This window comes from Moschus berezovskii, chromosome 27, assembly GCF_049115385.1.
Source record: "Moschus berezovskii isolate FMDL1 chromosome 27, NW_MosBer_1.0, whole genome shotgun sequence".
Taxonomy (NCBI): domain Eukaryota; kingdom Metazoa; phylum Chordata; class Mammalia; order Artiodactyla; family Moschidae; genus Moschus; species Moschus berezovskii.
Window position 1 is genome coordinate 42,449,851 of NC_142486.1, and position 25,450 is coordinate 42,475,300.

The window sequence follows — 25,450 nt, forward strand, 5'->3', positions numbered from 1 at the left end:
AGCTCTCAGTGTTGCTGTGCCATTCAAAGCCACACCTTTTTTCCTCTGAGCGCTTGAACATTTTCCTCTTGCCTTAGGCACCCGCAGAGCTGCTGAAAGCAATGTGTGGTTTTCATTTTTGAGTCAATGGTCCGATTCTTGAACCAAGTCTTGCCACTGTCCCTGTCAGTCAGTTCAGTCGCTCAGTGTCTGACCCGTTGCAACCCCATGGACTGCAGCATGCCAGGCTTCTTTGTCCATCACCAACTCCCGGAGCCTGCTCAAGCTCGTGTCCATCGAGTCGGTGATACCATCCAACCATCTCATCTTCTGTCGTCCCCTTCTCCTGCCTTCAGTCTTCCCCAGCATCAGGTTCTTTTCCAATGAGTCAGTTCTTCGCAGCAGGAGGCCAGAGTATCAGAGCTTCAGCACCAGTCTTTCCAGTGAATCCTCAGGACTGGTTTGCTTTAGGATTGACAGGTTGGGTCTCCTTGCAGTCCACGGGGCTCTCAAGAGTCTTCTCCAACACCATAGTTCAGAAGCATTGATTCTTTGACATTCAGCCTTCAGTTCAGTTCTGTTCAGTTCAGTTGCTCAGTCGTGTCCGACTCTTTGCGACCCCGTGAATCACAGCACACCAGGCCTCCCTGTCCATCACCAATTCCCAGCGTTCACTCAAACTCATGTCCATCGAGTCGGTGATGCCATCCAGCCATCTCATTCTCTGTCGTCCCCTTCTCCTCCTGCCCCCAGTCCTTCCCAGCATCAGAGTCTTTTCCAGTGAGTCAACTCGTCGCATGAGGTGGCCAAAGTATTGGAGTTTCAATGAACACCCAGGATTGATCTCCTTTAGAATGGACAGGTTGGATCTCCTTGCAGTCCATGGGGCTCTCAAGAGTCTTCTCCAACACCATAGTTCAGAAGCATTGATTCTTTGGCATTCAGCCTTGTTCAAGGGCCAACTCTCACATCCATACATGACTGCTGGCTTTGACTAAATGAACTAGTACTAAATGAGCTCCTGCATAGCTTTGGCTAAATGAACCTTTGTCGGCAAAGTCACGTCTCTGCTTTTTGATATGCTGTCTAGGTTTGTCATAGCTTTCCTTCCAGGGAGCAGGCATCTTTTAATTTCACCATCTGCAGTAATTTTGGAGCACAAGAAAATAAAGTCTGTCACTGTTTCCACTGTTTCCCCATTTATTTGCCATGAAGTGATGGGGCCGTATGCCATGATCTTCATTTTTTGAATGTTGAGTTTTATGCCAGCTTTTGCACTCTCCTCTTTCACTTTCATTAAGAGACTCTAAGTTTCAACCCCTGTAGGCGTTTCTTATTCCCCTTTCTGTCTTTTCTCCGCCATGAGGGTCCCCGTTTATAGTTTTTAACAATGTAGCTTAACAGCGGGCTCCTTCGATATATTCTATCCTTTTTCCCCCACATATATATGTTTTTTAACCGATCCATCCTTCAGTTCACTGATCCTCTCTTCAGCTACGTCCAGTTTGATGTTAAGCCCAGAGACTGAGTTCTTAAATTCAGTTCACTGTTATTGTAAAGTTCTAGAATCGCTTTTGATGCTCAGAAATTTTTCCTTTTTTCAAGTGTATTTTTGAACCGGTGCCGTTTGCATCTGATCCCTCCAGCACACCTCTGATATGCCGATCTACACTGATACCTCTGGATCTGTTTCGGTTCTTTTTCTCTTGCTCGTATTTGTTGTTACACCCTTTTTTGCTTTTTTGGTTGCATGTTGGACATTCTGGATGGAAAACCCTAGAGGTTCTGGTGATGCTGTCTTCTCCAGAGTTTCCTCTGACGCGGACCTCTAGTGGACACAGAGCTCTCTGTTCACTCAGGGTTTGAGTGACTTGAGGCTGGGGGGGTCCTTGTAAGCTCAGTCTCAGCAGCCTTACCCCACCGTCCCCCCGACCCCAGGGAGGAGCCCTCCAGCGTCTCCGTCTAGAAGCCTGGGGTGCCTCCCAGGGCCCCCCCCTTCTCAGCAGGTCCTGAAGCCCACCCCCTGTCTCCTGAGCATCACGAGGTGACTGATACTCAGCACTCAGCCGGTTTGGGCTGTGTTGGGTACATTTTCTGTGCCTCCCTTTTCTTGGGGAGCTTGGTGTCTATCATCCGGACTGACTTGTGAGGCCTCCGCTCAGATTTTTGTCTTCCCAGCCCAAGGAGCCGTCCAGAGCTGTGTTAGCCAGTCCCCTCTGCTTGACATTTTCCCTGCCTTTTCTTTGCAGAGTCAGCTTTGTTCAGATGCCCCGAGGAAAGGAGCGGCCCTTTCATTCTCCCGCTCCCTCACTGGGCTTCCCTTCTGTTTGAAACCTTGGATTGTGGCTGCCTAAGGACCTCTGGCTCAGACTGTAAAGCTTCTGTCTGCAATGCGGGAGACTTGGGTTTGAGCCCTGGGTTGGGAAGATCCCCTGGAGAAGGAAATGGTAATCCACTCCAGTACTGTTGCCTGGAAAATCCCATGGACGGAGGAGCCTGGTAGGCCACAGTCTAAAGGGTCGCAGAGAGTCGGACACGACTGAGCGACTTCACTCTCACTTTCAAGGACCTCCTTTAAACTGTGTTTAGGTTTTCTAGCTCTCGGTGGGCTACCCTCCAAGCTGCTTGCGTTTGTAACTGGGAGTGGGACGCCCTGGGTGTCTTCTCTTATCTGAAGCCGCATGTAACAGTCACAGTAATTGTATTGATCATCTTTATTTGCTACCAGGGTAAACAAGAATCAGGGGTCCTTGCCTAGTACCCACGGTTGTTGTGTTTCTGATCAGAATCCCCAGCTTTTGCGGGCTGTTTCAGTGCCACGTGAACTTGTGAAGAAGGTGGAGCAAGCGGCGCATGCGCCCTGGGGACAGAGGAGCCGGTCAGGTCACTTCCCCTGCCCCTGCCGGCCCAGGGCAGGCCTTGTGACGACGGGCTGCTGGGGGTGGAGAAGGCTGAGGAGGGAGGGGTTACGTGACCTGTGTTCTGTGACATGGTCACATGTGGGTTATCTTTTTCAGTTTGAAAAATTGACTGCGTTTAGTCTTCCCTCCAGTTTCATTTTAAGGTTGAAAGTGAAGATTTTATTCTCGAAGTTGAGCGCAGTGATTTTACAGTCTTTTTGAAAGCAGTAGTTGAGGTATCAAAAAGACATCTCAGAGAACTCCAGTAGATAAAGCCAAAAAAAGAGAACGTGTTCAGGGTGAACTGCGGGCGGGACCCCAAACTGTCCTCTGTCTCTCCCAGAGTCTGTAATTGCTGAGATGGGTGGATATAGGACCCCAAGCACCCCGGGGACTGAGGTCCTCAAGTGACAGCAGAGGTCCGGGCTGAGCCAGGAGCAGTGTGGCCTGTGCCCTGGCGAGTGGAGAGCTGTGAGGGTGGGAGCGGGGCCAGGAGACGGGGTGGGAGACTCGGGGGCGGAGGGAGAGGCAGCACCTGGCGGGGTCTGGGAGGCGCTGGCTGCCGCGGCTCGAGTCAGGGACACCCCGGACCTCCACTGTGCAGCCCCCACGGGGCAGAGTCGTCTGGCAGCCCAGGGTCGACGTTAAGAGGGCGAGTTCGCAGCAGGTTGAATGAACCCCTGTACCCACTGTGGGTTCATTTTCAGTGCCTGGAGCGAGGTTGGTCAAGCCCTTGCTGAGCTCGAGTGAGGGAGCCAGTCAGGGAGGACTGAGCTCAGGGTGAGAGTGAGGGGCGGCTGGTGCGGTGAGTCCTCCTCAGCTGGGTGGGTTCTGGGGACGCCCTTGAGTTCAGGGGTACCCTTTCAGAAGCCTCACTGAAGGCTTGTTTCGGGGGTGGAGGGGGCAGAAGCCCACTTGGAAGACGTGCTCACGCCTAGCGGTGGTGGTTTCTGAAGCGGTTTAAACTGTTCGGTCTGACTGTGACCAGTACCTTGCAGGGTCATGTTTGGCAGTGGGCCTGAGCTGCGGGCACGGCCTGCCTTCTCCCGCACCCCACACTCCCCTGCCGTCTTTCTGGCAGCCCCTCCCCCCGCCCTGCACCCTTGATGGTGGGCCTGAGCCCAGCCCCCTGTCACCACGGAGCCCCTTGTGACTGAGTGGGTTCTGGTTCCGGGCTCCTGGGAGACGTGCTGCGGGCAGAGCCTTTGTGCCATTTCTCCTTGAGACAGTGGTGCTGGTGGTCGTAGTGTGAGAGCGGTGTGTGTGAGAGAGCGGTGTGTGTGAGAGTGGTGGTCGGAGTGTGAGAGCGGTGGGGATAGCTCAGGAGCTGAGGTATCCTCCCGTGAAACAGCAGTTGCCCCGGGTGGGGGGCTGCCCCCATCCGCGAGGATGGGTCGCAGAAGGGCCCGCCTGTGGGCGTTATTCCAGTGCTGCAAACCCAAAGCAAAGGCCAAGACAAGGAGGAGCTTGGCCTCAGACCGAGTCCTGGAAGCAGAGGGCCCTGAGGTGAGAGCAGCCGGGGGCTGGGCCTGTCGGATTGGCCCTCACCCGGCGAAGCGTTGGGGTCGTGTTTCCTTTAGTTAGCCTGGTTGTGGGCCCTGCCGGGCAGGGCGTTTTGACCTTAGTGGGCAGGCTCGACCCCAGCAGGTTGACCTTGTAAGAGGTTGTGCAGGTGCTGCGCGGAGGATGGGCGGGGGCCCCACAAGAAGGGAAACACTGGCTGGAGGAGTCTCTGGGGCACGTGGACTGAGCTAGAGAGTCAGTCCTTGAAGCAGAAAGGCTAAGCCCCTTAACGTCCCCTGTCTTACAAAGCACAGACCAGTGTGTCCGGGATTTTAATGACGGGTACCTACTGCTCACATGTATAACATACACCCTCATAGCTTCACATGTCTACTACATGCCTCTTACAAGTGTAGGGCACTGTTCTGGGTGCCGAATACTCAGTATGTAATAGGGGATACGTAGCCCAGGATTTTTGTATCTGTGCCAGGGAAAACAGAAGAATGAATGATGCCATGTGGTTCAATTTGAGCAAGTTCACCACGTGGACGGCCCCACGTGCACACAAATTGTGGTAAAATACATATAACATGAGTTTAACATCTTAACCAGCTTATTGAATGACTGTGTGACTTCAGTGGACTCAAGCTAACAGATGGCCTTGGGGTGCCATCGGCCTTTTTCCCAGAGGAACACTCCAAAGCCTGGTGGCCTTGTAGACCTTACCTTTCTTCTTCGCTGTCCCCAGTGGTTCTAGGTCACGTGTCTGTGTGTCGTTTAAGAGTCTCTTCATCCACTTTGTTGTTAGGTTTATGTTTAGGAACGTCTCTCAGACGTCCCTGGGTCTTGAGAAGGCAGGCTTGGATTCTGGGTTCTCCCTGGCTGCGTGCCCGCCAGGTCGAGGTGGAGGCTGACGGCCGGTCTGAGTTGTGGTGGCGTGTGTGGTCTTGGGGTCGGCGGACCTCCTCTCCTCTGGGGGGCAGGGAGGCCCTTTGTGTGGAGCCTGGAGAGACTCGGCAGGGTCAGTCTCCAGTGTCTCGCTCTCTTTTTCGTCTGTGTTCGCATTTAGTGAGTCTCGTAATTGTTTCCTAGAAGTCTCCAGCTTCTGACGAGGAGGTAAATGTATACAAGAAGCAGCTCCTGGAAAGGGAAGAAGAACTCGCCGAGCTCAGAGCCGAAAGAAAGAACACCAGGGTCAGTAGGGGGATTCTCACGTGTTGACATTTGCCCCGCGAGGGTCACCGCTGGGCTCCGTGTTGCTGACTTTAAACTCTGTCTGCTTTTCAAGTCATTTTTCACATCTTCCCACTGAGCAGACTGGGGTGGATCAGTTTGGGGTTCTCATACCTTGCTTCAAATTTATGATGAGAGATAATGTAATTTTAGTACATGTGAGGGGGAGTTCTCTTCACTTACATTTTTGTCCACGCTCCACTTTGTGTGGGATCTTAGTTCCCCGACCAGGGATTAAAACCCATGACCCCTGCAGAAGTGTGGAGTCTTAACTACTGGGCCACCTGGGAAGTCCACTCTAACTTTAGACTGACCTGGCGGGATTCTGACGTGCCTTAGCATGGTTTCGGCTTTAGAGTGAGGCTGAGAGGAGTTCCCGGCCCTGAATGCATGAATGCAAGTATGAGGTTGAAGGTGCTCCTTTGTCCCCGCCCTGCAGCTGCTGCTGGAGCACGTGGAGCGCCTGGTTTCCCGGTACGTGCCGTCCCTCGAGATGACGGCGGGCAAGCAGCAGGCGCAGCCCCCAGCCGGCATGACCAGCGAGTTGAAGGTGCTCAGAGCGCTGAAATCGCTCTTTGAATACCACAAGGCCCTGGATGAGAAGGTACCAGCCACCCGGCCTCCTGGATTTGTACACTTGCTGCCTTGTTAGGTGGATGATGCATGTATTTATGTAACTAGTTGACTCTTGAGCTTCTTGAATGCTTGTAAATACATTTTTTCTGTAAGAAGTCAGAGTTTTCCATGGTTAAAAAGCGTCGCCTGCGTACATGCTCAGTCATGTCCGTATCTTTGCGACCCTGTGGACTGTAGCCCACCACACTCCTCTCTTCATGGGGCTTCCCAGGCAAGAATAGTGGAGTGGGTGGCCATCTTCTACTCCAGGGGATCTTCCCGACCCAGGGATCGAAGCTGCCCTCTTGCACTGGCTGGCGAAATTTTACCACTGAGCCACCTGGGAAGCCCCCAGTTAAAAAGTATTAGTTGGCATAAATGTCTCAAGATTTATTCTATTCTGTATATCAGTTTGCAGTTAAAAACTGGGCAATAGAATTAATTTAGGATAACATTTTGTTCTCTCAAACTTAGAATTTAAAGCTGTTAACAAGCAGCTTTTCTTGATGTTAAGATCAATGAGAGCCATTAAAGATATTCTGTTCCAGTAGCCATGTATTAGGGTGAGTATAGAATGAGGAGTGCACTAACGTGTATACACACATCAACACACAGTGACTCGACCCCTTTTATTTGAGTTGAGAGAGTGGTTACGTATAGCACTCGAAAGGTGTCGTTTGTTAGAAGAATTAGGTGCTACACATAAAGAGGTAAGTTTGATCAGTCATCGTGTAATTTCAGTTAAGGGTTAGTCGTTTGTATCCTTTCATTTTAAAAAAGTATGAAGGCTGTAGTGGTGGGCATCACATGGTATTTATCTTTCTGATTGAGGACCCGCCCACCTGGGGTATTTTCATGACTAGCAAACTAGACTTATAGCTCAGAGCTGCAGGATCTCTTAAGCACCCCTTTGTCCAGGAGAAGACAAAGTCTGACTCTAATCACCCGGTTCTAATCGGGATGGACAACATCACCAGGGCACCATGTAGGTCTGAGTGGCCGTGAGGGTCCTGTGAGCTCCCAGAGTGCAGAAGGCAGTCTTGACCTCGCCGATTTCCTGGAAGTGCTGTGTTCCCTCCCTCCCAAAACAAGGCTGTCTAACAGGGCTTCCTTTCCCCTTTAGAGATCGTCCGACGGCTCTGAAAGCCAGGAGCCAGACCTGGCTAAGATGCGCGAGCTCCAGGAAGTCATAGACAAGAAGTCGCGGGAGCAGAGGCAGATGAAAGAGCGCCAGGCAGCCATCTCTGCCCACGTGAGAGAGCTGGAGAAGGACCTGGACACGGCCAGGAAGAACGTCCTCAAGTCTGAGGAAGTGAACACGAAACTGGAGCGGGATGTCCGCGAAGTGAGTGACGGCGGCCGTGTCTGTTGCCCTGAGGTGGCTGTGGGTCCCTTGTTCTCCCGGTGCTCTCAGCCTCGGGGTGGCTGTGTGAACAAGAGCAGAGCTCTGGCGAGACCACGACAGGCTGCCTCCCCGCCTCTGTGTCGAGGTCTCTGGGGTAGAAGAGGCCTGATCCCGGCGGTCCGTTGGCAGTGGAGCAACACGAGGGGAGCCCTTGTGCTGCGCTGCACCCTGGGTGTGGACTCCTCATTTCTACAAGTTCTGGGGGGCCCAGTGTGTTCCTTTGAAAACATTCATTTATCCATTCATTCCTTTCTTGGCATGTAGTTGCTTTCCACCGCTGGGTCAATTTCTGCTGTACGGCACACTGAATCAGTCATGTATATATGTATATCTCTACATATATCCCTGCTGTTTAGATTTCCTACCCATTTCCTTCACCACAGAGCACTGAGGAGCCTTCCCTGTGCTGTGCACTAGGTCCTTACTCGCTGTTGACTTGATGCGTAGTATCAGCAGTGTATATATGCCAGCCCCAGTCTCCCAGTTCATCCCCCCCACCTGCCTGTCGAATGTATTCCTGACGATGCTGAAATTTCCTTCTGATCCGCTCAGGCGAGTCTGGTGACATTTGTGGAGCCCGTTCTCTCGGAGAGATGGGAGCATGCTGTGTGGGCTCTGCCGAGGCAGCTTGCCTGGCCGTCTTCTCTGGTTTGCTGAGGTTCCGCTCCTTGACAGGGAGGGATGTGTGACAGTGATCCCGGCGGTCCGACCAGTCGAGTGGCGTTTGCTCACCCTCAGGTCCTCAGGCCCGAGCTATGTAACTGTGTAGAATCCTGATGTTTCTGGCGGTCGTGTCTGCGGGTGTCATGATTTATGAGAAACTACCTCACGGTGGTTGTGAAAACAAAAGAGTGCTGGGGGTTCAGGCCTCCTCCTGTGAGCCTCACCTCTCCTCTGGATGCAGACAGACAGCGCCCACCCTGCCCCACCCCTCCCCCGTGACACCGTCTCAGACAGAGCCCCTCCAGCATGTGTTCCAGCAGGTGTACTTGTTTAGTAGCTTGGTGTGAGGAATTCTGTGTGAGAACTCAAAACAGAAATATTTGCACATGTTTGTATAACCTTGTCACACTACTCTTTGGCAACAGGAGGAGATTAGGTGGCAGGGTTTAACACGTTGAGAATTCTGGAAAAAGCGTTTTGAAGACCTTTCACTTTTAATGTTAGGACTTGGCCCACATTGGTTACTTAGTGACTGCGGAGGGACCTGAAATGGATTTTGAGCTGGCGGACAGGAGTCGCACCAGCAGCAAGTTCTGGTCCTGGTGTGAGCATTTCATACGTGTGGTTTAACTCTGCTTGAGAAGGCTGCTTCCAGTTGTGTTACACTTTGACTTCTGTTTCCACTTGTTAATATTCTTACTTTAATTTTGAGGAAATTGCATGAGATTTTTCCAACTGTTACCCGAGGAAACAAGCCTCAGAGCTCCCTTTTGGGTCTGTTGGCGGTCCCTCCCTGTTCTGGGTCAAGTCTGCCTGTATGGTGTAGCAGACAGAGGTCCTGACTTCATGCCAGATACCTTCCCTCCTGGAATTCTTGCAATAACAGGGTAGTTTAGTATACTTTTTGTTTGCTGTTTGGGTTTATTATATAACAAAGAAGCTTGGTAAACTGAGTGGCCGGATAGAACATTCAGACAGATGGGTGCCCATCGTGGCCAATGTGACCTTTGAGGTAGGTGCGTTTTTGCTCACGTCTGAGAAAACTGCCACGTCTAGGAGTTTAATTTTGAGGACGCTAACTTTCTGTTTGATTTGAAACTTAGGAGTTAGTCCAGCTTTGTTACTCCTAAGTGTATCGGAGTGTTCCATGATAACGACTTAGCTTTTCTCCTCTGCAATGCCCGGTGTAGGCCATGGCCCTGAAGGAGAACATGGAAAAGAGAATCACTGCCCTAGAGAAACGCTCCCTCGCCGCCCAGCGCGAAGCTGCCTGTGTGCATGACTTCAGTGCTAAACTTGGAAATGAAACCGCAGATGAGGATTCTGCGCATCGACAGGTAATGGCCTTTACTGGGCTGTGTCTGACTTTATAGCATTGCCTTACTGAGGAGGGAAGGTAAAGACCTTTTCGTGTGACTCCCACGTTGGAAATCAAGTCCCCGTGTAAAGTTCTTATGACCCTAAAACATTGCGCTCAAAAGCACATCATGGTAAATCAGCTGTACTGGAAGGAAATGCATTTTTTAAAGATTGGGGGTGACTGCAACTTCCAGGTTTGAATTATTTGGGACTTGGTTTCACCATTTTGTGGACTTCCTCTCCTGACGCCCTTGTTTTACTTGAACGCGAATCTGTTGGCTTGTTAGCGTTTTTACTGAAAGAGCAGAGAACAGCAGGGAAATTCAGGGCAGCGGGCTGCCTGTTGAGAACTGGGTCACTGTGAGAAAAGGCAGGGTTAGAGCTCCGGTCTGATTAGGGTTTGTCCTTCCTATGGTTTGGTGAGCCTTACTCGCTCCTGTTCCTGTGTGGTCTCAGATAATCAGGACTTAACCAGGAAAACCAAATCTGGCTTCTCTCAAACAAAGCGAGTCGGGCCGGTGTGTGCCAAAGTGTATCATTGGCCCCACCACAGAAATAAAGCACTAGAAAGTCATTGAAATGTATGAGGTGGAATGCATTACGATATACAAAATAGTGGCTGCCAAAGGCAGATCAGAAAATACTACGTACCATATGCTATTGTTTTCTGAGGGTTTTAAAGCCTCACGTGTCAGTACTGTCCCCAGCATGCCTGTGTTCTTGGGCCTGGACTGCAGAGCCTCAGACGCGGGCTCCCAGGGGGCAGTGGTTCTGACTCCCATAGTGAGACCCACGGTGAGGCGCCCTCCCCGCTTAGGCAGAGAGCTCAGTGTCTCCCGATCAGGGGTGCCCTTCCTTACTTTCAGAACAGCTGCTCAGAGGCTGTTGAGCTCGGGATGCTGTTTATGACTAAGCCAGTTCAAAGTAAACTTTTGTTTTGCTTTAAAAATATTTGAATGCCGATGCCTTACTGTGGAAGCTGTGAGAGGTTTTGTTTCCTTGGGCTCAAAAATCACTGCAGACGGTGACTACAGCCATGAGATTAAAAAATGCTTGCTCCTTGGAAAGCTATGACACACCTAGACAGCATATTGAGAAGTAGAGACATCACTTTGCCGACAGAGGTCCATATAGTCAAAGCTATCGTTTTTCCAGTAGTTACATGTGGGTGTGAGAATTGGACCATAAAGAAGACCGAGCACCGAAGAATTGATGCTTTCGAACTGTGTTGCTGGAGAAGACTTTAACAGAAAATAACCTGTTTTTAAATTTTTTACGATGGAAAATTTCAAACGTGCACAAAAGTGGTATAATGATATACCAATTCTATAATACAGTATAATAAATACCCATGACCCAGCAATTAGCCTCAGCAATTTCTAACACAGGGCCAATCTCAAACAGATCATTATACAGTAGGTCCTAAAACAGCTTTTTAAACCATGAGCTTGATGCTCATTTTATAAAAGACAGACTTGCCAACTTTGTTATTACATTTAGAAATTGCTTCAGGTAATTATTTCCAGTTTTTTAATATGAATTTTCATATTGGAAAAGATCCTGATGCTGGGAAAGATTGAAGGCAGGAAGAGAGTGGGTGACAGAGGATGAGATGGTTGGACGGCATCACCAACTCAGTGGACATGAGTTTGAGCAAGTTCTGGGAGCTGGTGATGGACAGGGAAGCCTGGCATGCTGCAGTTCATGGGGTCGCACCGTCAGACACGACTGAGCAAGTGAACTGATCTGAACATGAATTATCATTGGGAGAAAAGCTATGACCAAGCTAGACAGCATATTAAAAAGCAGAGACAGTACTTTGCCACCAACGGAACACCTAGTTACAGCTATGGTTTTTCCAGTAGTCATGTATGGATGTGAGAGTTGGACCGTAAAGAAGGCTGAGCACCAAAGAATCGATGCTTTTGAACTGAGGTGTTGGAGAAGACTCTTGAGAGTCCCCTGGACTGCATGGAGATCAAACCAATCAATCCTAAAGGAAATCAGTCCTGAATATGCATTGGAAGGACTGATGCTGAGGCTGAAGGTTCAATACCTTGGCCACCTGATGCGAAGAACTGACAGATTGGAAAAGACCCTGATGCTAGGAAAGAGCGAAGGCAGGAGGAGAAGGTGCGACAGAGGACGAGACGGTTGGATGGCATCACTGACCCAATGGACGTGAGTTTGAGCAACTTCTGGGAGATAGTGAAGGACAGGGAAGCCTGGCGTGCGGCAGTCCATGGGGTCACAAAGAGTCAGACACGACTGAACAACAGCAGTCATTTCAAAGAATTCAAGTGATGTTGCACGTAAAGAAAAATATGTGCAAGTCTATCTCCACTGGCTTTTTTCCCAAAATGAATTTTCTCACCTTTTGCTTTATAACTTGAATTCCTTTTACCCCCTTAAACCAGACTCAGGCTTCTGTTTATATACTGGGAATTTCCTCTACCAACGTGTGTGTAAGCCGATCCCCTTTAAAGTCTGCTTGTTTCTGAGTGTAAATCTGCTTGTTCCCCGAGCTCCTCCGACAGGTAATGGCTGGTGACACTAAGGTCCCCCAGGCGCTCAGCCAAAGAGAAGCGTTGGGAGTGACCTTTGACAAGTGAAGTCCCTGCCTCCCTCTGCACCTGCCCGTCTGCTCTGGTGATGCTCAAGAGCCCACCAGAGGTGGCCGTGGGAAGGGACCGCCTCGGGAACCAGGACACAGGCCGCTGATGTCGCGGCTCCCCGGTGCTTTTAAAAGAAGGACTGTACTTTGCTCTTGAAGTTTATGAGTTTTTGTTTTTCCTGTTTTAGACAAGGCAGGGAGAAGACTTGAAGGAAGAACACAATAAACCCTTATCAGATACCATGGATAAGCTTGTGTCCGAATCAGATGAGAGGCTTCAGCTTCATCTGAAGGAGAGAATGGCTGCTCTGGAGGATAAGGTGAGCCAGCCCCATGGCCCCTTTACAAAGAGGCCCATCTGGCGTGGCCTATCCCGGCCTGGTCTGTGTGTGGGGAAAAGCTCCAGGACAGCAGTTGGAAAACTATTCCCAAGAGGGCCCCAGAGTGAATGTCTTTACTGGTTACGAATGATGGAGTAGCAGCATTTCATGCCAGTCAGTAAGCGTGACAGCATCCACAGGCAGTGTGTAAAGGAACAGACGTAGATGTGTGCCCACAACCCTTACAGAAAGCATCAGTGAGCCGGATCCGCCGATGGCCCCAGTGTTAGCAGCCGCCGTGCTCGAACTTTCTTCGCGGTCCACCCTCACCCCTTCATTTCTTTCTTAGGAGTTTATTTCTGGGGCTTTGCTGGCAGTCCAGTGGTTGGGAGCCCCCGGGGGGCTGCCCTGCGGGGCGGGGCACACCGCCTGCTTGCAGAGAGCTGGAGACCAGGCAGGGAGGGGGACAGTAGAGGCCGTTCTCAGGGAACTTTCAGAGACCCGCAGCAGGCGCTGCAGGGAGCCCTGGAGGAGGAATCTGCTGGTTGCCGTTGTGCGATTTGAAGGCGCGGGAAGGGAGAGGATGTGCTGACCGGGCTGATGGGGGTGAACCCATAGACAGCTGGTTCGCTGGAGCGGAGCAGGAATGATGGCAGGTGGTCCTGGAGCCAGCGAAGGGGGTGGCTCTGCCCTGGGGAGGGGTCGTGACGAAGACAGGGGCCGAGGGCACTGACCCCGGGAGCTGGCCAGCCAGCATCTCGAGGCTGCCCCTCAGTTGCTTTGAGGTCATGTCTGGGAAAAGAAGGCAGGACCTGGGTGACAGTGGGGCCGGGGGGACATTTGCGGAGAGAAGGGTGTGAGGTGTGAGAGCGGGAGGGCGGCACGGGGCCCCACAGGCACGCTCCCGTGCGTCTCTGAGGACAGAGCCGCCCTTGCGGTGCAAGGGGCACCGCCCAGAACAGCTGAGGGCCTGTGCCCCGAGAGGAGAGCCGCGGCAGGGCTGGCCCTCCTGTCCCCTGGCTGCCCCTGCTCGCTCCTGTCTGTGGGTATTCAGACCAGCCTGGAAATCGGAGGGCTGGGAACCTGCGAGGACGGCCCTCCCTGGTGAACCAGTACAAGTGATGAGAGCTGAGGTGGACCCAGCGGCTGCGGAGCTGAAGGATTGCTTTTCCTTCTTTTCCTTCAGCCTGGCTGATGGGGGCATGGATGTATTTTTCTAATGTTTGGTTTTTGTCTCTGACTCCATCAGCCCTCCCTTGTGAATAACCTCATAGGATTGCCTTCTGTCCACGCTAAGTCACCAGGCCTGAGTGTCACCAGGCCATGTGGGAACTGAATTCTCCTCCTGCCTGTTTCTTCAGTACTGCTCGCTTGAGAGATGGCAGTGTCTCCTAAGCATGGCCCATTTATCCTCAGTCAGGGCTTCCATGTAAAATTGTGTTCAGTTCCTGATAGACTTGAGCTGCTCTGAATGTCGCTGACGAGACGTGGTCCTCTCGTGCCCAGGTGCAGACCCTGAAGGAACAGGGCTGGGAGCACGCGCAGCAAGCCAGCGTGCTGGCCAACGTGGCCCAGGCGTTCGAGAGTGACGAGGGCGTGTCTGACGGCGAGGGCGACGGGGTCACCCTCTTCACCTCGGCCACTCACCTGTCGCCCAGCGGGCAGGTCGATGCCAAGACTCTGACTGTGACGCTTCAGGAGCAGCTGGACGCCATCAACGAAGAGATCCGGTGGGTGCGCCTGATCCCAGCTCCCCGGAAACTTGGTTTCTCTGAGGAGCTGTCTTCTTAGAGAAGTCTGAGTGTTCCATAGTAAGAACACTGACTGCAGGTCTGCCTCAAGAATTTTCAGTTCCAAGATTGCCCTTGATTATAGAGCTCAGTCATCCAGGGCGTTCTGTCCACAGTGTGGTGTCAGCACTCTGTGGGGGGCGTTGTGGGGTGTCCCCCCTCAGCTCTGAGCCCCAAGGTGGGTGAGGTGCTGAGGCGGTGTCCCCTGCGGCCCGTGCAGCCTCCAGCACTGAGGGCGCGCCCTCATGTGTCGCTCAGAGCCTCCCACGTTCTGGTGAAAAGCCGCCTGGATCAGAAAAGCTGGGGTTTTGGGGTTGGCAGATTCCCACTCAGATCTGCATTTTCCTTTTTCATGTAATGCAGTGTGAAGATTGGCTTGTTGGAAGACAGTGGTCCAAGGACATGTGTTTGAGTTTTTCTCATCTCATCAGTATATTTAAGATGTTTTCTTTAGACACCTTCTTGGCAGTTATAACATTTTACAAAAGGGGATAGAATCCAAAGGCCCGCCTGGTGGTGAGCAGGGGGCCTTGGGCCTGGGTACAGCCAGGTGGCTGGGGGCCCTGAGGCCTGCCTGGTGCCACACCCGCACAGCGGTTCCCCTGTCCCGAGTCCACGTTCAGAGTGGCCGCAGGCCGGCGACCCTGCACAGGACCCGGCAGAGCTGCTGCTCAGATTGTTCTCGTCACGTCAGCTGAGGCCGAGGTGCCCGTTCCTGTCGGTCGAGCGTGGGGAGCCCGGGGGAAAGGCAGGGGGTGAACGGCACAACCAGCAAACGCAGGTGGTGCCGCCTGCACTTTTGACGCCATAGACAGACTGCTCTGTGGGCCGTGTTTGAGCACAGACGAGCTCAGAAAGATTGTCTTTCCCCGTCCCCGCAGGAAAAATGGAATGACCGGTTATATATTAATAGTCTTATTTTTACAGCAAGTTGTCAGGTAAAAGTGATTTTTCCTTATGCAACAAGTTGACTTGATGTAAATGGTAAATTCTGTCCATCAACTTGTTATCAACAGTGAAAAACTTTCAGGATGTATAAGCAGAAGTGAAACTGGAGAGTTTAGTTCCTGTAAGAATCTTGTATTTTAATTTGAAAGTCCTTTTATCTGCATAGTTGAGTATTTAAACTGCTGTATAACATCCTCCATGGCACATTAGGGGAGAAGAGCAGTAACCGTGAATTCTAGGTTAATGCGGCACATTGGCATGAATCCAGAAACTCACACAAAGCTGGGGGAGAACTTCATCAAGTGATGCGTTTGTACATATACAACCTCACACACAAAAAAGATCAACTCAGCACTTCATCTGGTCTGGAGACTTGTGTTTAGAAACTCCAGCTTGTTCGTGCATCGCTGTTTTGATCGTACAGAGTTCCCGACTCCCAGTGGGAAAGACTTGAGGCACTGACGTGCATGTCTGCCCTGAGAGCAGGGAGAAGGTAGAGGTTGTCAACGTCAGGTGTCCCCTCACAGGGGGAGAGTCGCCACCCAGGCCCGTCAGAATGTTAGAGTAAATAAGGGAAATCAAACGTGAATGATCGGGGCCACCTGGTAAGACTCAGTGCTAAGTTATTCTAAGTTTGAGGATATTCAAAAGAGGGAAAGTTGAACCTTTGTGCTGAGATGTTAATTGAGCAAGTGTTCCTGGAATTTGCTAATCGTGACACAGAATGCCAGCCCAAATGTGTTGTCCAGACACACTCCTCTGCTGACAAAGGCGGGTGACGGGTTTTATTCTATTTTAGGTTGATCAAAGAGAAGAACACGGAGCTGCTGGCCGAGGAGACTGAGAGAAGGGTGGGCAGGGGGAGCTTAGGCAACCTCCGTCGTTGTAAAACAGAGAGCTCCCTCAACCTGGATGCGGCCTCCTCGCTTGCCGGCTCCTGCTCGCCCAGCAGTGGGCGCTCCAAGCCCCAAAGAAGGCGGCGCAGCCCTCCGAGGGAAGTAGACACGACTCGGGTATGTGTCTGCCTCCTCCCTGCCGCGTCCGTCCCCCAGCACACTGGTTTTCTTTTGTTTGTTTGTTTTTTCTCTTTTTACCCAGAAGAAAATCAGATACATTTGCTATGCTCAGAGGTCTAAGATTTTTAAAACTGCCTAGTCTGTAATCATTCCATAATGGCACAGTGACAGATTAGTCTTGATATTTGGACCACTGGCTTAGCATGTCATCATGAACTCAGTCAGAGCCTGCCTCAGTGTACTCAGCACATTGGGCCTGGCCTGTGCTGGGCACAGCAGCTGCAGGGAAGTTTCTGTTCTCAGGGAGCAGGCAGCTTTGTGAAAGTAACCATGGGCAGCTCTCATGGCGTGTGCAAACCGTGCCACACATTTTCCACTGGGGATGCCTGGCTGCAGGGTGCAGGGCATGCGGTGGGAACAAAACCCAAGAATCTCAACTGGTCTGCTTGCTGATGGGCCTGGCCGCGCGCTCAGGCCAGCTCTGCGTGTGAAACCAGGTTAAAAGCCGGGGGCCCCAGGGCCCCAGGGAAGAAGTCGGGCTTCCTCACTCTTCGGAGTCAAAAAACAGGATGACGACCTAGGGCTTTTGGCGACAGAGTGTGTGGCTCTAAAGCACGTGTCCCAGCTTGCTTCCATGTTTAGCTTAGGTTGTGTGAGTGCATTGCTGTTTACCCCATGAAACCACGTGTTCAGCACTGCTTTGTAAGTGCACTTGCATTATCACCTTTTCCCGTTACCACCCGTTTCGTGTTAGCTACACTGTTAGTCAGCATGTAATTAAATTCACTGTGAATCATTTTCGCGGCATGTGAAGTGGTAACTAGTCCACGCTGTGGTCTTTTGACACGCTGTTTCTATCTTTTGCATCATTGGCTAAGTAGTTGAAATTTAAAATTCTTTGACGGTTTCTCTGTGGGTTCATGCTTGATTTCTCTCCGAGTATCTGTGAAAGAACAGTTCTGTCTGTGTCTTCCTTGCTGTTGGAGTTCTCCGACGTGTGTCTGCTGTCGTCACTGGTCTTGATTTCCTGTCTCATCCTCTGTCTGCGTAGTCGTTGTCAATGGGACCACGGTCCGTCAGTCGTCAGTCAGCTGTCGTTTGCCCATCCCCCTCCCCTCCCCGTCCTCCCGCTGCTCTGGTCATAGCGGTGCTGTGCTCCCCAGCGTGTGTCCCTAGTCGGGTTTGTGCTGTGTCTTCATGTCTCATTAAGCGATGTGTTTCCCCCATAGCAGTCAGTCTGAATTAGCGTCTCACTATGCAGTTACAGGAGAAGGCAATGGCACCCCGCTCCAGTACTCTCGCCTGGAAAATCCCATGGACGGAGGAGCCTGGTAGGCTGTGGTCCACGGGGTCGCTAAGAGTCAGATGTGACTGAGCGACTTCACTTTCCCTTTTCACTTTCATGCACTGGAGAAGGAAGTGGCAACCCACTCCAGTGTTCTTGCCTGGAGAATCCCAGGGACGGGGGAGCCTGGTGGGCTGCCGTCTGTGGGGTCGCACAGAGTCGGACACGACTGAGGTGATTTAGCAGCAGCAGCATGCAGTCACAAGCATAATGTAGATGGATCCTAAACTACATAACATGTGTACTTCATAAATGAGATGATCCTTACATAAAGAAATGACCCTCTTAAGTGTAGATTTAATGGACTTTTGACACAATATCCTTTCTGTGTTGGTGCTTGTATTTAAGACTCTCAATCTCATCAGCTTTAGCACAGTTAATGTCTCTCTTAGACTCTGTAAAACAGTATCTTCTGTGGTTAATAAAATGTAAAGACTGCCCCTGCTATTATGCTAGCTTTCATTCTTACATATTTTCACAGGGAACCTGCTTTAATGAATTTATTTTGAGAAGTTTTAAATCAAATTCTATGTAAGGATTTTACATTAATGTCCAATAAGTGGTTAGATTTGTTCAGTGTTGAAATAGGTATTATGGTAACTTCCTCATCAGTTAAATTACTAATTTAACGTTGAACATGTTTTTTGTTGAGAGAAACTAACTGATAGAGAAGTTTGGCTGAGAATAGACAACTGTTAAGGCCCTTTATTGTACAGAATGCTGTGCTTTATTAAATCATGATGTTGTAATGGAATTGTATCTTCTGAGTGATAATTGATAGTGTTTCTCTAGTAAATCTTCAGTAGCTTATTTAATTTCTGTGGTCAAAAAAAATGTTGTGTTTCCAGTTACATGTTCTCTAAATCTTCATCTCACTTATATGTTTGCAGTCTTTTTTGCTTTCCTGTCTTTGCCTATACTGATTCTTGACTTTTTAGCTTCAGAGTCGCAAGAAATGTGGTTTCTCTTCATTTCTTTGCATGCATCTCTCAGCCTAGTGATTTAAGGAAGCATCGTTGAAAGGTAAACTCCTTAACACTTTAGCATGCCTTTGTTTCTCTGTGAAGTGTTAAATAGTCCTTGTCATTTAATGTGAGTGAACACTATGTGGTTATGTACTGGTGAATAACTGACGTTTTAATGGAAGTCATGAAACTCACCCACCACGTAGAATATGCTGATGATTCTGTTGGAAATAGGTCATTCGTTGGGACAGTTGTAACAGTTTGCCTTTCTCCCACTTGTTTGCCTTCTAATCATCTCATGCTTCTTTATAATAGACATAGTATTATTGGTTATTTTTAAAATTTTCTTTCCTTATATTTTTGGCCATGCTGCACAGCTTATGGGATCTTAGTTCCGCAACCAGGGATCAGACCAACGTCCCGGCAGTGAAAGTGCCAAGTCCTAACCTCTGGACCACCATGGAATTTCCACTCAGTGTTTTCTTGAAAGACATGACTGTTAGATTTTCTTAAAAGGCATAGATGTTAGATTTGCGGGAAGCCAATTTACTGACGGTGGGTAGCAGTGTGCAGGAGACTCTGTGCACCGGGCACCGTGTCGAGTGCTTTCCGAGCCTGTCATCTCATCCCGCAGACACCCAGGTGAGGTCCAGGCTGCCGTTATCCCCATTCAGCAGACATGGACACTGAGGCTGAGAGAGGCTGGGCACCGTGCCCAGGCTCGCACACACAGCAGTGCGGTGCAGACTGGTCTGATCAGAGCCTGGACGCGTACCCGTGGTCCCGTCCAGCCCGCTTTCCTCCTGAGGCTCTCGTGTCCATCACGGCATCCCTGATGGAGGGAGGTCGGAGCCGCTCCCCTCAGGTCACTTGGATGAGCCCCTGTTGTTGGAGTCCAGTGCCCCGAGGGCTGGCCTTCCTCGTCCCTCTCCCGCTCCCAGCCCGCTGACCGAGCACTCCTGGCGCCTTCCCGCAGGCCTCGGGCAGCCGTACTCCAGTTCAGGCAGCGCCGTCACCCTGGGGTGGGTGGCCTGGGTGTGCCGCTCTGTCAAACCTCAACATGGACCAGCAGTAGGGGCCCATATGTCCCCTCCCCTTTGCACCTAACTCACATCTCCCTCCCCATTCCTCTGCTCTAGGTTGACACAAGATCACCTCTTAGTGAGGCCTAGGGGTGCTGTATGGAAACCACAGCGAGCAAGTTACACTCGCACTGCGTGTGAGCACTTCAGGGTGTAGCCCCCAGTCTGTGTGTTCCCGAGAAATACAAGCCAGACCCGTGGTGTTCACATGGAGGGGTTAGCTACCTTTTCTGTGTTTCTCTGGTCGTGATGGGTTCCAGTAACCTGCATCGTCACTACACATGCTCTTGGGTGGTGGCACAAGCAGTGTCCTTTCCTCCTTCAAACAGGAAGGTCTGGACGGCTTTGCTGAGAGGTTTCTCACTCTTGCAACTGGTGCTTCTGAGCAGCGTCTGGTGATGAGCACAGTCCTTTCAACAGGGCAGTTCATGCCATGCAGGGTTCACGGTGCTGGCACCGCTCTGCCCTCCTGCCTGGCAGGGCCATCTGGTTGTGGGATTCCAGGGAGGGCAGAGCCCGGCTGCAGGGAGGCTCTGGTCCGAGGTCTCTGCACTCAGTCGGGTGCTCTCCTGCCCCATAGCCCTGCCTCTCTTGAACAAGACAGTCCTTTAAGATGGCGTTAAGCTATAACAAGGGTTTCTTTTGTACTTGGGGGAAAGCATAGCTAATAGATTTTCAAATAAGTTTCTGGTTATAATGTAAAACCTGTGAGATTGCCTTTTACGACGGTCTTTTGTTACCCAATTTTACACTGACCTCATTCCCTCAGCTGCCAGCTATCCCGGAAGAGGTAGGAGACATCGAAGGCACAACCTCGACCCCTGCCTCGCCGCAGTCCCTTCAGCTGGACCGGCTGCACCCGGGGGCACTGCACACAGCCAGCCACGAGGCCATCAGGGACGCCTGCAAGTAAGGGGCCTGCGCGCCTTGGCATCAGTTTCAGGAGCCCTGCGCCTCTAGTCTTGAAAGAGTTGCAAGGATGATTTTACAGGAATCCCACTGGGTTCGGAGCCTGTGTTTAGTGGTGGACTTCAGGTGCTGGGGCAGGAGGGCTCAGTGACCTCAGTGATTTTAGGAAAGGTCCATCTCAACAGATTGACTCCTGTGGGAGCTTTCTTCCTGCTCTTGCTAGAGGTCTGCCCGGCCCGGGGTGCGTTCCTGATGGTGGCGGCCCCTTGCCTCTCGGGTTCACTCTTGAGGGTCCCTCCCTTTTCCTCAAGGGTCTCCTCTCAGGAGACTCTGTCCACTCCCGTGACTGACACTGTCCTCATTCAGATCACCACCTGCCGAGCTCCCGTCCTGAGCCAGGCAGCACTCGATGGAGGGCACGTGTGGTCTCCTGACCAGCAGCCCTGCACGGTGTCCGTCGCTCTCCCTCCACGGCCAGGGGCGGTCACCCTGCGGGAGGCAGGGGGACTGCCCAGAGCGGAGGAGATAGTCCTCTGGGAGTGTCGTCACCTGCCGAGCAGCGACCCTGAGGGAAGGTCGGAGCGCCCTCTGCACCAGCTGGCCTGGAGTCAAGCCCTCCTTGGGCGAGAGCTAGAGGCAGGGAATTGCAACTTCCCGAGGTGGTTGTCTGTGGCCGGGAGCCCGCATTGCTCGTGTGGAGTGTGCTTGGTGAAGGAGACTCCACGGTCTGCTGCGAGGTTGAGGCGCGGGTGTTGCCGGGTGCCCAGTTCTATCAGTAGGTCTTGTGGACTGGTGTGCGTTTGCACGAGGGTGCCGGATAACGGTTGTTTTCTCTCCCTGAAGCTTGACAGGTTCCCAGGACAGCCCCGGGAGCAACCCCAGCAGCAGCAGCAGCAGCAGCCAAGACTCGCCACACAAAGCGGCAAAAAACAAAAGCATCCGGTACTCCATCAGCCGCATATTTCAAAAGAAGTAAAAGGGCCGGCCTGGACACCCCGGCAAGGAGGCATTAGGACCAGGTGGGTGCTTCACCGTTCAGAGTTAGGGGGCCTGCAGGCATGTCCCTTCTGTGTCTCCCCCGTCATCCCCACGAGGCACCTGTCCCTCAGGCTGGGGGTCCTCCTGGGAGCAGGAGCAGAGGAGGCGTCTGTCTTCTTGGTGGGTCTGAGATGATCTGATGAGTTACTGAGTGGTTGGGTGGATGGATGGATGAATTCGTCAGTGAATGGGTGGATGGATTAGTGAGTGGATGGATGGATGAACAGATGGCTGGCTGGATGGGTGGTTGAAGGGAGCATGGAATGAATAACGCAAATGTTTCTACGCCAATGCTAGAAACATATTCTCCGAAATTGCTTGAGTAGGAAGGAGCAGGGCAATGATTGTTTCCTCCAGAACAGTGACAGGTGTTTGGAAACGGTTCAGTGTTCATCCGTGAGGGGTGAGGTGTGGACAGCCCGCAAGAAACAGCCCCCTCCTTCCTGCCACCGTCCCCACCCCCCGGAGCTCGTCAGGGGTTCTGCCCACGGCTCCCGCCCCACCCCACAGCCGCGCAGGTCCCCCTGGGGGCTCCTCAGCACACAGTGTGATCACCAGGCCCCCACCGCGCTCGGCACCATCTCCTGGAGGACAGGGTGTGTTCCTGCCTCTCCAGCCAGATATTTGCTGAGTGTCTTGTTTGTGCTGGGCGTGGGATGTACCAGGGGTAGGTAACGCAGATGTGGTCTGGAGCACAGTTTAGGGACAAGAGGGGAAAAGGAGCAGGTTATTACATCTCTCCCTGTTATTCAGAAATACAGCGCTGCAAGGGATGCTGCATTGAGTGTGCACCAGAGGCTGCACGTGCCCCTCAGCAAGCAGGGGCTGCCACCTCCCGATTTACAGAGGAGACATGGCCCCGCGGTTAGGGAGTGGTGAGGCAGGTTCACACCCACGCGGCGGGACCGGGCACTTTGCCGAATCCCCGCCGCCTCTGCAGTGGATGCAGCAGGAATGAGATGGTTCTGTGGCATCACTGATTCAGTGGACGTGCATTTAAGCAAACTCCAGGAGACAGTGAAGGACAGGAAAGCCTGGAGTGCTGCCGTCCACGGAGCGGCAAAGATTCGGACACAACTGAGCGACTGAACTAAAACCTGAGTGTGTGCTGAACTGCTTCAGTCGTGTCTGACACTCTGCAAGCCCAGGGACTGTCGCCCACTAGCTCCTCTGTCCAGGGGACTCTCCAGGCAAGAATACTGGAGTGGGTTGTCATGCCCTCCTCCAGGGCATCTTCTTGACCCAGGGATCGAACCCCCGTCTCTTGTTATCTCTTGCATTGGCAGGCAGGATCTTTACCACGAACGCCACCTGCAAAGCCCCAGTGAACGCTGACAACTAGGAAATGCAGAAAATAAGGGCTGCTCCTAAGTTAAACCAGAAGAGCAGCGAGCACAGTTTGTAAAGAGGGAGACGCAGGATGAGCAACAGCAGTGCTGACGGAAACAAGCAGGGATGCACTCACCCACATAAGGAGAATACCTGTGCCATTCTGAAGACGAGCCCGTCAGTCCTCGGAGGGACAGTGGAACCGGAACGGAAACCGAGGCCATGGTCAGCAGTGCCCACCCACACGGCCCAAGTGGAGTCGTGTCACTCACCGGGCTTCCTGCGTCCCCAGAGCTGCCAGCGGTAACATCCCTGAGTGCTCGGCCAGGCAGCATCCCCGAGTGAGCTAAGACATCACTGCTCTCCTTCCGGTGCTGCTGCGGGGCCCTCTGTGGGCGGCCACCCTCATCCCCTGCCCTGCCACCCTCTGGGGCCCCGCTATCCCCCGGGATCTTTTCAGCCCTTGAGCTTGGGTGTTCCCAGCCCTCTGCCATGCAGGACCGGGACGCAACTCAGGACTTGGGCTTGAGACATCACGGAGACCGTGAATCTGGAAGGACACCGCCCTGGGGTCCATGAGGGAGCAGGAAAGCAAAGCCCCCACGGGGAGGAAGCAGAGCTGGGGAACGTGCCCACAGCCACCACTGCCTCCTGCACAAGTGCCTCTTCTTTGTCTCTCCTTGACCTGAAAGAAACCCCAGCTTCTGCTGCTCCGCAGGTGATTCGTAAAAATGCACCTCCTGCAAGAGCTATTGTCCTGCTGCACTGGGGCTGCCTGGGTATGCTAAGGAGCATCAGAGGAGTGGGGTGCCACACCTCATCCTGGAGGTGGGGGGCCTGATACTGGGGAGGGTCTGAGGGTTGGGGAGGGCCTGATGCCGGACTAGGGTCTCATGCTGGGGGAGGGCCTGATGCTTGGGAAAGGTCTGATGCGGGGGGAGGGCTTAATGCTGGAGGAACCTCTGATGTTGAGGGAGGGTCGGATGCTGGAGTGGGCCTCACGCTATGGGCAAACGTCTGATGCTGGGGGAACCCTCTGATGCTGGATTAGGGTCTGATTAAAAACCCTGTAATAAAATATCTTCGGGCCCACATAACAAGTATCAACAGATTAAAGATTGCATCGAGCTGAAAATGTAGTCTCCGTTGTATCGTGGACGCTGTCTAATCACCTGTAGAAGTAGTGGGGGTAAACTAGAAACACACAGAGGAGTCAGTCCTGGGATGGCGGCTGGTGCCTGAGCCCCTGCCCCTCCAGATACCCCCACCCTCACCCCATTCTGGGCTTCAGGGGCTTTGAGAATTCAGAGAAACACGGAGGACCAAGCAGATCAAGGAGAGATCTTTGTGGCGGACTTTATTCTGACATATAGCTAAAAGCTGCTGGTAAAAATGCCCCAAACACAATCCAGCTTTCTAGCTGAGAGGGGAACAGGACAGAGCAGACAGCCTCCTGCCCTCAGAGCGGCTCGAGCAGAGCTGGGCCCCCGGGCCGGCCCCACCAGAGGACCACCCAGAGCAGCACCTGCAAGGGAGGGTGGCCCCTGAGCGGCGGCCGAGCCCCAGATGCCGGTGCACCTCCGTGAGAAACGCTGGCCTCCGCACGGAGAGGCCCAGGGCAGGGCAGCCTCGAGAACCCTGACACCCTGGGCCCTGCTCCCTGCAAGACCGTGCACGCAGGGCATGGCTGGCAGGACTGCCGCTGTGGGAGGGACACCCGTGCGCATGGATGTGCGGGAGCCTCGGGCCGTGCTTTGACCAGTCCGGTGCCAGCCAGGTGCCAAGGTCATGTTCTCTGCTGCTGAGGGCTCTCCCATGCCGACCTCCGGAGACCCGCTGGCCCTCCACACCCAGGGCGTGGCCTCCGTGCCCCCGCGGGACCAGGCTGGCCAGTACTCACCCCGAAGCTCAGCAGGAGCAAGTCCTGACTGTAGCGGAATCCAGCCTCTGCGTTCCCGCCACGCTGCCTGGTCCCACGAGCGCGGGAGGAAGCGTGCACACACAGTGCGGCTCGCCGTGCAACGTCACACGGGGCACGAGGACACACGCACTCACACCCGCAGCAGCGCCCACTGCTACTGAGGGTCTGGGGAACCTTCTAGAGGGAGGATGAGCCGGGAAGAGCGAGCCTGGGGGCTGCCATCTGGGGGTCCCTGCCACCCGGGGTGGGGCCGTCACACTAGAGCAGCAACGGCACATTTGATGACAGAAACGCCAACATGGCGACAGCTCCTCCACGTGAGCAGCTGCCAGTCTCTCCTTAGACCTCCAGATTCACAGGGCTGCGGGACCTCTCTTCCAGCCCTCAGGATGGTCTGTGAGACGGGACCTGGGGAGGGACTGGCTACTTGCGGGTCAGTGGCCGGGGCCCGGTGGCCTGGCCGCTTCAGGGAGGGCTGAGCACGGGGCTGATCTAAGAAAGCAGAAACTCAGTCTC

The 25,450-nt window shown here is 52.8% G+C and overlaps 1 protein-coding gene across 7 annotated transcripts in view; it reads left to right on the forward strand.

Moving 5' to 3' along the window:
- Positions 1-24,148, forward strand: part of LOC129545166 (liprin-alpha-1-like) — a 257,633-nt gene extending 233,485 nt beyond the window's left edge. For 2 of the 7 annotated variants that reach the window (XM_088833137.1, XM_088833141.1), the window contains exons 2-11: positions 5,475-5,576; positions 6,055-6,219; positions 7,354-7,575; positions 9,489-9,635; positions 12,460-12,591; positions 14,098-14,321; positions 16,129-16,342; positions 20,507-20,646; positions 21,490-21,665; positions 22,971-24,148. In XM_088833137.1, coding sequence (XP_088689263.1) covers positions 5,475-5,576; positions 6,055-6,219; positions 7,354-7,575; positions 9,489-9,635; positions 12,460-12,591; positions 14,098-14,321; positions 16,129-16,342; positions 20,507-20,646; positions 21,490-21,622 — 1,479 coding nt within the window. In that variant the 3' untranslated portion in view covers positions 21,623-21,665; positions 22,971-24,148. Of the gene's footprint in view, positions 1-5,474; positions 5,577-6,054; positions 6,220-7,353; positions 7,576-9,488; positions 9,636-12,459; positions 12,592-14,097; positions 14,322-16,128; positions 16,343-18,628; positions 18,714-19,794; positions 19,954-20,506; positions 20,647-21,489; positions 21,666-22,970 lie in introns of those variants that run through there. The other 5 variants (XM_088833138.1, XM_088833142.1, XR_016036623.1 and 2 more) reach the window with 5 other exon arrangements.
- The last annotated feature ends 1,302 nt before the right edge of the window (positions 24,149-25,450 follow it).